This window comes from Drosophila elegans, unplaced genomic scaffold, assembly GCF_018152505.1.
Source record: "Drosophila elegans isolate 14027-0461.03 unplaced genomic scaffold, ASM1815250v1 contig_468, whole genome shotgun sequence".
NCBI lineage: Eukaryota > Metazoa > Arthropoda > Insecta > Diptera > Drosophilidae > Drosophila > Drosophila elegans.
The window spans coordinates 4,584,766-4,596,879 of record NW_024545855.1 but is presented as its reverse complement, the minus strand read 5'-3'; the positions used below and the strand labels follow the sequence as shown (position 1 = coordinate 4,596,879).

Below are 12,114 nucleotides of genomic sequence, written 5' to 3'. Positions count from 1 at the left end.
GAACAGCATCCGCCATTTGCGGGATCAATGGACGTATTCAACAGCAGAACATGATACATTACGCATTAATTAATTCATTTTTGCTTGTTTTGTCTGTGTTTTATCAGAACTATCGTAAGAAGTCTATCAGTGATCAAGTTTATTCCGCTGAACGCTTATGAACGCTTATCTATCAGTGATCAGTGATCATGTTCTTCTGCTGAATACGACCATTGATCCCGCAAATGGCGGATCCTGTTCAATGGAAACAACCATCAGTGATCAGTGATCATGTTGTTCTGCTGTATACGCCCAATAATGTTATCAGACTCCCTAAAAATGTTTTGCTCCTGCCAGTTAAGTCTCCAGTTAACTTCCAGTTAACCAGTTAACCAGTTAACTTCTCACTATTCTGTTTTTTGGAATATAAATTATATACAAAATTAAATATTTCGGTTGGAAATAAACTTTTTTATTAATTCTTCTCTACTTCAACTTAAATTGTACCATGAAAAGTTTTCGTTCGTCATTTTGATGAGTCTTTTGAATTTTATTAAAGCAAAAAGAGCTCTTAAATGGGTGCGAACAATTGTTAAAATGTTGGTAACTGTTTAATTGTGCCAACGATGGTCACACTACCGCCGCTCTTATCAGTAGCCGCCGAAGAAGAAGAGAACGAAACCAATTGAATGATAAACAGTCGATAAATTATAATAAGTCAGTACTAACAGACCTATTTAGAAGGTAGTTCATCCGATTTGCGATGCGGTGGCTTTGGATTCCCGTCACCTGTCTGCTGTTCGGGATTCCCCAGCCAAAAGTATCCGCCACCAAAGATGGACTTCCTCTAAATCCGAACCTTGATGAATCCACAGAATATCCTCTGTTTGAGTATGAAGATGTCAAAATACCAGCACCTACCAGGGGATTACTTTATCCCAGGGACTCGGAGACTCGCGAGGTGCGCAGCTTGGATGGAATGTGGGGCCTGATGAAGAGTAGCCCTGAAGATCCCCTCGAGGGAATCCGGGAAAAGTGGTTTTTGAATACCCTTAGACAGACCGGAAGGGAGATAATTGCAATGCCAGTACCCGCCTCCTACAACGACATAACGACGGATGACTTGCGGGATCACGTGGGAACCGTGTGGTACGAACGCACCTTTTTTGTTCCACGCTCCTGGCGGGTGAACCAACGCACCTGGCTGCGCTTCAGCAGCGTTCACTACTCGGCCGTGGTTTGGGTAAATGGCCAGAATGCTACCAGTCACTCCATTGGCCACCTGCCGTTCGAGGCGGAGATCTCGCGATTGCTAAATTTTAACGGCGAAAACCGGATAACGGTGATGTGTGACAATCGCCTGGGCAATCGCACCATTCCCCAGGGATCGGTTTACGAGGCAACTACGGATTATGGTCCTGTGCCTGTCCAGGGTTACACTTTCGACTTCTTTAACTACGCGGGCATTCACAGGAGTGTTCACTTGTACACCACACCACTGCTTCACATCAGCGACATTGAGATCACCACCAAACTAACAACCGAGGGATTGGGTCGCATAGACTACCTGCTTTGGCTGGATGGCAGCCAAGAGGGCCTCCGCATCCAGCCCACTCATCTCCTGGTGCAGCTTAGGGACAGGGATGGCGAAGTAGCTGCCCAGCAGATCAACAAAGCGGTCTACCATGGCAGTCTGCTGGTACCCAATGCCAAGCCCTGGTGGCCATACCTAATGCATCCGGATCCGGGCTACCTGTACGCCCTCCAGTTCGAACTCTTTGTGGCCAGCAATGAGGAGGAGACGGATGCGGATGCTCTGCAGGATGCCTACCGCCTGCCAGTGGGCATTCGTAGTCTTAGTTGGAGCAACGATAGCCTGCTGATCAATGGTAAACCTCTTTATCTGCGAGGATTCGGACGCCACGAGGATTCCGATGTGAGTTTACACACAGAAAAAAAAACAAGTTAAAGATCAGTCATCCTATACAAAAAATTTCCATGAAAATAGTACTTGAGCCATAAAATGTTTAGTGAACAGAAAAAAGTTGTTGGTCTTACTGTTCAGCTTTCTCTCAAGTATTGGACGATTGCCTATTACAATAGGTAATTTATATTAAGTTCATAATAAAATAAATAATTTTTCTACTATTTTAAAAGATATACCACAATTCAACGGACCAAAAATTAATAGAACAAAAGAAGCAAAATTTTTTTAAATAGTGAAGTAAAAATTTGTTCATGCTGATCTTACACAGGGTTTTTTTTTTTGTGTGAGGAGAAACTTGTGCACCTGACTAATTTCGTTTTTTTTTGCAGATCCGCGGCAAAGGACTGGACAACGCGCTCCTGGCCCGCGATTTTAGTCTGCTCAAGTGGATTGGAGCCAATGCTTATCGCACCTCGCATTATCCTTACTCTGAGGAGTCCATGCAGTTTGCCGATCAGCACGGCATCATGATCGTCGACGAGTGTCCTGCAGTGAACATAGACATCTTTGAGCCGCAGCTGCTGGAGCAGCACATGTCCTCGCTGGAGCAACTGATCCACAGGGACAGAAACCATCCCAGCGTAGTGGCCTGGTCGGTGGCCAATGAGCCGCGATCCACTAAGCAGGGAGCCCTTAAATATTTTGAGTGGGTGGAGAGATAATTAAAATCGGATAGATAAACATTAACATATAAAATCTAATTTATAGATCTCTGGTGAACTTTACAAGGAGCATTGCCCATGGTCGTCCTCTAACGGCGGCCATCAATGCCAGTCCAACCACCTGCCATTTGGCGCAGTTTCTGGACATCGTGGGCTTCAATCGCTATAACTCTTGGTACCAAAACTCGGGACGCACTGACATGATTGTCAACCTGCTTACGAATGAGGCCCAGAGTTGGCGGGATAAATTCGGGAAGCCAGTCATCCAGTTTGAGTATGGCGGGGATACCATGGAAGGCATGCATTCGGTGAGGAGCTGGGACGAGGGTCATGTTTGATTTCTTATATCTCCTTTAACCACTAAAGCTGCCTGCCTTTATTTGGTCCGAAGAATACCAAGTGGAGCTCTTTTCTCGGCACTTTAAAGCTTTTGATGAACTTCGAGAAAGAAAGTGGTTCATTGGGGAGTTCGTGTGGAATTTTGCCGATTTCCGAACTGCTCAAAGTAGGTAATTCCAGCCTCATGTTTTTTGATAACTATAAGTTTCTTATTTCTATTTCAGCAATTACCAGAGTAGGTGGCAACAAGAAGGGGGTCTTTACCAGGAACCGACAACCCAAAGAGGTGGCCTTCCTTCTGAGGTGGCGGTACTTCGCATTGGCCAAGGAATTGGATCAGTGCACGCTTCCTCAGGATCTAACAGTGTATATTTCCAAGCATGTACATAATGAGCTTTAGATCAGGGATTCCATTACATCTTAAATCATTAACGCACACAGAAACCATTAAATATTCCTTATTCCTGAATAAAAGTAATAATAAACTTAAATTTAACAAGTTATTCTCCTGTTTCACTCATAACTTGACCCATTTTGAAGGGTTACTTCTATTCTCAAAGGTTAAAACCATTTCTTGTTTCTGTACCTCAGGTAAGCCCATAATCGTTAAGTTCACATATGTATAAACGTGTTTCCCTTATAAAATCATTGGCTTTGCTTTGCCATGGCCAAGTCGTGTTGGTTCAGACCTCTCGACAGTAAACCTAATTAACTCATTTAGCCCCTCTCGTAAAACCATTTATATTTTCTGCTTTGCCACTTTACGCGTTTTGGCAAAAGAAAAACGAAATAGCAAAATGAGGCGCCGCACAATAGGGCATTTCCATGGCCAGAAAGCAGATGAGTTGGCCGTGCGAAATCGTGGCATAATTAAGGTGGCTAAATGAAACAGCCGCTCCACAGCTATCTTCGATCTGTAATTGGCATTCCTCCCCCGCTGGCTACACATTTTGCATACTTTTACTTTTACCCCTAGCTCGAGAATGGGTCCGCCGGTGCACCGAGGTGACCACATGGCGAGTGGATCAACTGGTCAGACTGTCTGGTGTCTGGGATATTGCACAAGACAGCTGAGGATGTGGCTTTTTGCATAAGCCAAAAACCGCCCGAATGGTTAGCACCCAAAGGCTAAAGTTAGCTGCAGAATGGCCAACGTAGTTGTGTGTTTTTTTTTTGCGGAAAACAAACGTGGGCTCCGACATAGGCACACAGTCATCGACACCAGGCCATCGCCGAAGAAGACCGGTCACAGATCCCATCCCAGCGGACCCAGGCAAAAACGTGTCGCAGCAATTTCTTATTCAACAGCGGCTTTTCCAAGCACGCCGCGGCAAAGCACTTAAAAAAAATGTATTTATGTTATAATAACTCAGGCATAAGAAAGGACAAATAAAAATTTAACCATTTTACCATTATAAGGCATTGCTATTTCCGATTTTAAGAATATTGTCTAAAATTATTTATTATTATTATTGCTTGAAAATCAGTGCGTACTTCAAGAAGTTAAAAATTTTCTTTAAGTGTCTATATTATTGCTGTTGCTGCCCATACTGTCGGTTCGCGTTGCATATGCACTGCATTTACTGCGCCACCTCCTACCTTCTCCTCCGCCCGCCGGCGACTTTTCTACTCATCTGCCAGGCTCCAAGTTCCCTGCTCCATGCTCCAACTCCATGAGTGCGTCGTTGGGCTCCAAGTCGCGGTCTTCGCGCTTGACTTACATAAAGCGTGGAGCCCCTCGCATGCCAAAAACAAAACCCGTTTCTTTCCGCGACAAGGAAACGACAGAAGCGACGTCACATGGCCCAGGTGAAGTATAGATGATGCGGAGAAGGTGTGGAGGAGGAATGGTGCAGACCTCTCTCGATGATCAGTGGCTGGATTGGGTTGATGTTTGGCTATTGCTGCACGGCAAAATCATAATTAAATACAAGCAAAAATAATATTTAATTTATTCACTCCTAAAATATGATTTTTTTTTTAAATATATAGAACCAGTTTAAAATAGTATTACATAAAGCAGATTTCCAAATGTTAATAAAATTATGATTTTAATGCTAAACCCTAAAATTATTAGGAATAAAATATTCAGAGCCTTAGAGTTTTTGAGGCTTAAAAATCGTAAAAAAATAGTAGACACATATTTAAATTCATCACACGTTTATTTATGTAAAATTGTGGTGTTACGCCGTGTAATTAAAAAATTATATTTCCTGTGTAACATTTTGTGCTGGGGGCTCGCAGGCTTATGTCATCTGTGTAGCTCACCCAGCATGCTGAGAATGAACAATCAAACTTCAATGGTTAAATACACATTTTGCTAACTCATCTTCATCAGCGCAATTACAACTTTGTCGCACCGAGCATTCTCCCTCTGTCATCAATAGGCCGGAATAATGAGTTTTTGTCGCAGCATCGCCTCATCTGCGACTGTGAAAAATTACCCCTCTTTATTATTAATCATGTAGGTAGTTCTTGTGCGTTGGTCCATTAAAATGTTCAAAGGCAAAATGATGCACCTGATCTTCTCAGCAGGTGGGGAAGGAAAGAACGATGCTAATTGTGTATGTTGCGCATACGAGATGATGACTGTTATAATCTTTGTCTTGAGTTCAAAGCAACCAAAAGTACACATGTTTTAGTTCTTGAATAGATCTAAAAATAAAATGGGTAATAAATAAAATTCCAAAATAAAATTGGCTTGTAATTTCAATTTAGTTTTTTGGCCAGGGCGTAGTCCCTTCAGCAAAAGACGGGTTGCAAAATAAATCTCGATGGCAGACGAGGCTTTGCGAATTCGATTTGAAAATTTAAGCGCGTCTGTCAGTTGGCAGCTTATTCGTTTGTGTGGGTTTATTTTTATATCGGCTTGCCTTGTTTTTCTATTGCTGGCCCAATTATAGTGTCATAACAATTACACACGCACACACTCAGAGACATAATGAGTTTGTTTCGGTTTGAGCTGAATATACAGAGAAAAAACTAAGAAATAACTGAGAAAAAGACCGAGACAAATAGCGAACGGCGAAAACCAAGAGCCTAAGCCATCGCCATCACTGTCCAAAGTTGACCTACTGGAAGACGTGTTAATGATTGTTATGTTCAGATAGGCTACGATGTATAAAAAGCGCTCATTAAAAATTGCAAAAACGCGAAAAAAATAAGCAGAGCCAGCGATAAACCAAAACAAACTCAATCTTAATGAATAAGACTATAATTAAACTCCCACAATTATATTGTACATTGAGAGGCATAGGCGATAGAAAGCTACTATCCGAAAGAGTAAGACACTTTTGAAGCAAATCAAGACTCAATATTAATGGCAATCTTTTCTTAGTTTTATTAGAACATAATTAAGATTGTATATTTAGGAGTTTTTAAGCTATTAATAAGAGAATGGTAAATACACTTATTTTCTTGGAAGACTGCAAAGTAGAGTTGAATAGGATTTGGACAGAACTTCACAAATAAAAACACGTTTAAAAGATAAAAACAAATAATAGCTTCATGTTTTTGAACTTCACAAATGTAGCCATGTGTTTTTCAATTGAATACAAATGGTGTTAATAGCTTCATTTTGTTGACTATGTAAAAGGTTAGTACTCGACTGTTTCGAACCATTTCCAGTCTTGCATGTGACCTTTTCCCGTTACTCCAATTACACGGCCGAAAGTGAAGCCCGACAAAAAGTGAATTACGCCATCGATGGGTGAGAGACCTTCGCCGGAATCTCTCGACCACAATAAACTGAATTAACATTAACGACAGTGGTTGCCACAGCTGATCAAAACAGTTCCGAGCCACGAAAATAATTTAGCGCACTGTCATTGAGTCGGGGTGCCCCCGCCATCGAGTGTGAAGTGTTGACTTTCATCTCATTGTTGCCCTCGAACTTAAACCCAAGCCCAAACCCAAAACCGAACACGATCTCCAGGTGAAGACCCAAACTCCAATTGCAGATAGTGCCCCAACGCAATGCGGCAAGTCCTTCACTTTGAAGCGTGAAGGTTTCCTAAGAGCCAAGACGCCCTTAAAGCACTCAAAGAAAAAGTTTTTATTTAAAATAAATTTACAGGTACTTTGAAATAATCGTTTGTGTCAGATATTGAGGATAAAAAAGAACTCTAATAATCTGATAGGTTCCATTAAATAAATTATATTCTCTTCAATATAACAGGTAGTAATTTATTGTAAAATAAGTAAAAGTATCTTTGGTGAAATGATTTCACTGTATGGAGCCAAAGACATCGTTGCTTTTGCGTCTTCGCGAAAGTGTGTGTCGAGATGTAAATAAACCTCATTTACTCCAATTTACTTCCAGTTTTATTTCCAGATGAATGCAGTTGTCTTCCCTTTCATTGCGTTTTTTAATCGCACCTTTTCGTTGGCCATCTGAAACTCCACAGGTGCTCATCCGCTGAAATGACATAATGGGCGTAATGGACGATTCAGGTCCAAGTCCATTGAGGACTTCTTTCACTTCTGCCAGAATGAGCGCATATTTCTGGTTTTCGAGGTCAGATGGGTGTCGTAACCGCAAACCCGATTTCATTTGGCCAGTTAAGCCTAACAAAAACATTTTTTTATTTAAAGAACAAAAGAGGTAATTATATTACTAAACTATCTATTAGTTTGTCATGAAAAAAAAGTTTTTAAAATTTAAAAATTTGTTAACGGATTTTAAAAAGTGACAGTTTTTATTAACAGAACCATTCCTCTTACTGGAAACCTCTAATAAAAAAACATTATTTGCAATAAAATAATGAGATAGGAAAACAATTAAGTAAAAACGTTAAAGAGAAAGAAAGGTTTCCACATTTTAAGAAATTTTTAAGACAAACGCGTCCAAGTCTTTGTTAAATTTTTTGGGGCTCTTGCTATTGCCCCACTCATCTGCAAATGTAAATTAAATTTACCTCCTTGGGAAACATTAATTATACGCCCCGTGGTGCCATAGAGGCCTACTGCTCCACTTTGAGATCGTACGTATTATACATGTCTCTGCCCCCCTTTACTTACCCCCAATTCGCATTTCCCAGCCCATTTCGTAATCTTTCGTGAATATGTGACGCTGATGCTGATGGATGACGAGCCCAGGCTGCGATTTACTCACAATTGAAATGCAACTGCAGGCAACGGGAAATGAGATCTGAAAACTGAAGTTTCGTCACTGGAGCCATCCCTCATGGTCAAAAAAATATTTATTTTCTGATCCACCATTATCCTCGTGGGCTGTCTGACAATCTCAGTGGCTGGGTTGTTTACCTTTGGTATCAATTGCGGTGGTGGGAAAAATCACTTCCTGGTCCAAGTCGCGAATCGAAGGAAAGTGCCAAAGAAAATCTCAAATACCAAAATCGTTAGCGACATTTTATTTTTTTGGCCTTTTCTTTTTTTTTCTTATGTCTTGACGTTGTGTTTTCCATTTGGAAATTTTGTTTTATTGTGAGAAGCGCACTGCCACAGCAACAGAAAAAACAAGTTGCGGACGAAGTTTGGCGATAATGACGTTGCCGAATGGACGAGTTGGGCCGAAGAGCTGAAGACCGCGGGTATAAAGAGTGGCTCTGCTGGCCAGGGAGATGCATTCAGTCGCTGGTTCCCCACTCGGAAGCAACCAAATTTACTCCACTCTACTCTACTCAACTTTTCTTCCCAACAAACACACTCACCCAACTCGTCGCTATGAACTCCTTCTCAGTGGTAAGTAATAAACGATTCCGAAGATCTCAAGGCCCAGGCAGCCGACAGAAAAAGAGTGCACCTAAACGGATAACGGATTTAAAACGGATTTTAAAAAATAATCATTCTATGTTAGCTAAGAACCCAACAAATGAATTCTTAAACCAAAAAGACTTCCAAAATACCTTTTCCAAAAGTCCTCAAAACAACAAGATTAGTACACGAATATATATAGGGATTTACAAGTATCTAGTATCAGTAGCTTTTCATACTAACTTTTTCTTAAAACTCAAAGAAACAAGATGATTACTTTTTCCCTTTTCCAAAATTATTGTAAAGGAGTATTTAAAACTCTTAATTCGCGGACCAAAGTCCGCAAAAAAAAACAATCCAAGTATACGAACATGTACAGCTTCCTTTAAATGTCTAGTAACAGTAGATCCTTATAATTACCATTTCTAAAAACTCGGACAAACAAGACGAGTACTCTTAATGTTCGGCTATTTCAAACAAATTTTATTTCAAATAAGTTTTAATCCTGAGGATTCCCAATCAACGAACATTTTGATCGAAATCCTTAAGAAATAAACTACTGTATTACGAAAGACTTTTAGGATTTGGATAACTAGCACACTACTCCATTGTTTCCTTTTTCTAGTTCTTAGTGTTCGCTCTGGCGGCCTTGGCTGCGGCAGAGCCACCATCCGGATATAACTATCCCCGCGGGGGAGGAGGAGGTGGCTCGGGAGGTGGCTTTGGAGGTGGCTTTGGGGGCGGATTCGGAGGCGGCGGCGGCGGTGGCGGCGGCGGCTACCAGGCTGTGAGCGGCGGCTTCCAGACTTCCGAAGGCCAGAACGTTGATCCCCAGCTACTGGAGCAGGTGCGTCAGATCCTGCTGAACGAGGAGAGCAAGCAAGGAGGAGGTGGTGGTGGCGGCGGCGGAGGCGGCGGCGGCTATCCTAGTGGCCCGTCCACCAGCTATGGTCCTCCATCGACCAGTTACGGAGCTCCTGGAATCGGAGGAGGTGGTGGCCGTGTGGTTGGCATCGATCTGGAAGGCGTGCGTCAGGCCATCCAGGTGGCCCAGTTCGCCCAGCAGAGCTCCCAGTCGGGAGGCGGCGGCGGCGGATACCCCAGTGCCCCATCTGGATCGTATGGAGCCCCCTCGAGGCCCAGCGGCAGCTATGGAGCGCCCTTCTAGATCCACGCAACGGTCTCACACACATATCTCTGCCAAAAATGAATACCGACGGACACGAATACCGACAAAGACGACATCAATTTGGGCATCCTGGACCTAGAAAAAGGAACTACCGATTCGCTCTGATCCCGAGAGATCTGGTGATCGTTTCCCATCTCAAGACCCCTTCCAAAACTCAGCGACTGTGCATCCCGTTCCCTTAAGAACCCAAACTCAATCTCGAATTTCGGCTCGTACCTTCAAAACGAATTTCGAATCCGTGGCTTCGTTTTGGACTTTTTTTGTAACCCTTGTAAATAGTTTTCTCACACTACACGAAAACAAGAAAAACCGAAATCGAAATCCACAAAACAACAACACCCAGAACACCAAGATGGAAAAAAAAAACCAGACAGTGTTATAACGCATTATTAGCTCGTAAGTGTTTTTATTTTATATGAAACAAACAAAGAAACAACAAAAAAATATGAAAACAATAAAAAAAATAGTAAATTTTGTCACCGTTAAATCATAGCCATGTTTTTATTTCAACTTCAATGGGGTGTACCGTAATAATTCATCGTAAAACTCATCATTAAAAGCAACTGACCCGATTTCTTATTGTTTACCTCCGAAACACTCGATGATCTCGTAATGACAATCCATTCACATAGGCCAAATCCAATTTAACGAGTTCACAGCACTCATACCGAGTTGTCACTGGCCTCATCCGAGTTTATTAAATACCAAACCAAATAAACAACTTCAAAAATCCTTTCACTTTTCAACTTGAAGATGAGGTATCTGTAACCCCTGCCCTAGTCTCACATACATTGTTGAAAACGTTTTTTAAAATCAGGTACATTGACTTTTATACTTTCAGATTTTAAAATATTGAATAGTAGGACATGAAAAGTCGCCCTAGATTAAATAATGGTTTCTTATACTAGATAAAAATTTTTGAGTTTTTATAACCCTGAACTTGTATACTTTTTACTCAAAGAAAACAGATTTCTTAAATTTAACGTGTTAGGTTAAATAAGAGGGTAAAAACATTTAAGAAAATAAAACAAAACATTTTGGTAACACTAAGTAAAAACAAATTTGTATAAAGCGGCTTTCTTTTTAAAATGTTTCGACAATGGTTTTGCATCTAAGACATTTGATACTTATTTTTGTGTATTAAAAAATTTGTTTTACTCCTTTGATTAAATATAAATCAAACATTTATTTCAAATTAAATTTTAACGCTAACAAATATCGTGCAGTGCATGGAGTACTCTCAGGCTTAAAGGCCGTCGTGCAAGTGCTCGAAATGAAAGATGTGGCCGGAGAAGAGGATGGGGTTGTGGATGGCATATGGAACCGGAGGGGCGCTCATTACGTCAATGTTGCGACAGATGCAGTCGAGACTCTGGGTTAGATGCTTCGCCTGGCGGGGAAGGGGCTCGGGGCCAGGGGAGGATGAGTCGATGGACATCAACTATTACCACTACTGAAGTTGGAGTTGTGGCTCAGAGCTTTAAATGAAGTGGAAGCTGGAGCTGAAGTCGCAGCCACTTAACAAACATTCGGCATCATTAAGATTGCCCAATTGAATGCGTGCCGAGATGGCCATCCAAAACGATGCACTGGCAGATGAGACGCCAAATTAAGTGGAATCCACCGATTACGGCATCAGAAAAGCTGCAGAAGCTAAAAAAAAACCATATATATTGAATTATTCAGGTGTCTGATCGATCAAACAAGGAGAGTAAGATTGTACTTGCATTTTGCCATCATAAGTCACAACTTGTATGAGATAACTATACCTAGACTTCAAACTATAAGTCAAATCATATTTTGTTCGTAAAATCATATCTTTTTTTTTTTATTATTACAATATGTTAATGTCCAATCACTATTGAGTTACTACAAAGAAATATAGGTACATGACATAGAGAGTACTGTTTGGCTGATGGCATAGAGATAAAGATCATATGTGAAACGATATAGATAACGGCATGTTACTTTCGTCTTCCTTTTTTCATAGAAAGATTACAGATTGGCCTGCTATTAAGTCATTAACAAGCCGCAAAAGGCGCCAGTTATTATGGAATTTTATTTGTTTATTTATATTTTGAATAACTTATAAATAAATTTACTTGTGCTAAAATTATTGTCCTATATCAAAATTACTACTCGTTTCCAAATACAACTATTGTGATTAAATTATTTATTTCTTGTTTTAAACTGAAATACCACGCGTTCTCGAAATCACCTACTGTGATGAAATCATTAATCTT

The 12,114-nt window shown here is 41.0% G+C and overlaps 2 protein-coding genes across 2 annotated transcripts; both read left to right on the top strand.

Moving 5' to 3' along the window:
* Positions 1-629: 629 nt before the first annotated feature.
* Positions 630-3,470, top strand: LOC108143087 (beta-glucuronidase). Its single transcript, XM_017267304.1, has 5 exons — positions 630-1,915; positions 2,296-2,612; positions 2,675-2,936; positions 2,995-3,133; positions 3,192-3,470. Exons 1-5 carry the CDS (start codon positions 743-745, stop codon positions 3,365-3,367), a joined length of 2,067 nt encoding a protein of 688 aa, XP_017122793.1. The 5' UTR covers positions 630-742; the 3' UTR covers positions 3,368-3,470.
* Positions 3,471-8,538: 5,068 nt separating this feature from the next.
* On the top strand, positions 8,539-10,152 carry LOC108142910 (glycine-rich cell wall structural protein 1.8). The gene is made up of 2 exons (XM_017266998.1): positions 8,539-8,670; positions 9,308-10,152. The coding sequence occupies exons 1-2, from the start codon at positions 8,653-8,655 to the stop codon at positions 9,848-9,850; spliced, it is 561 nt and encodes a 186-aa protein (XP_017122487.1). The 5' UTR covers positions 8,539-8,652; the 3' UTR covers positions 9,851-10,152.
* The last annotated feature ends 1,962 nt before the right edge of the window (positions 10,153-12,114 follow it).

Coding starts and splice junctions, on each gene's coding strand:
- LOC108143087 (XM_017267304.1), top strand. CDS start 743: ATGCGGTGGCTTTGGATTCCCGTCACCTGTCTGCTGTTCGGGATTCCC. Junction 2,613..2,674: donor GGAGCCCTTAAATATTTTGA/GTGGGTGGAGAG, acceptor TCTAATTTATAG/ATCTCTGGTGAACTTTACAA. Junction 2,937..2,994: donor CCATGGAAGGCATGCATTCG/GTGAGGAGCTGG, acceptor TAACCACTAAAG/CTGCCTGCCTTTATTTGGTC.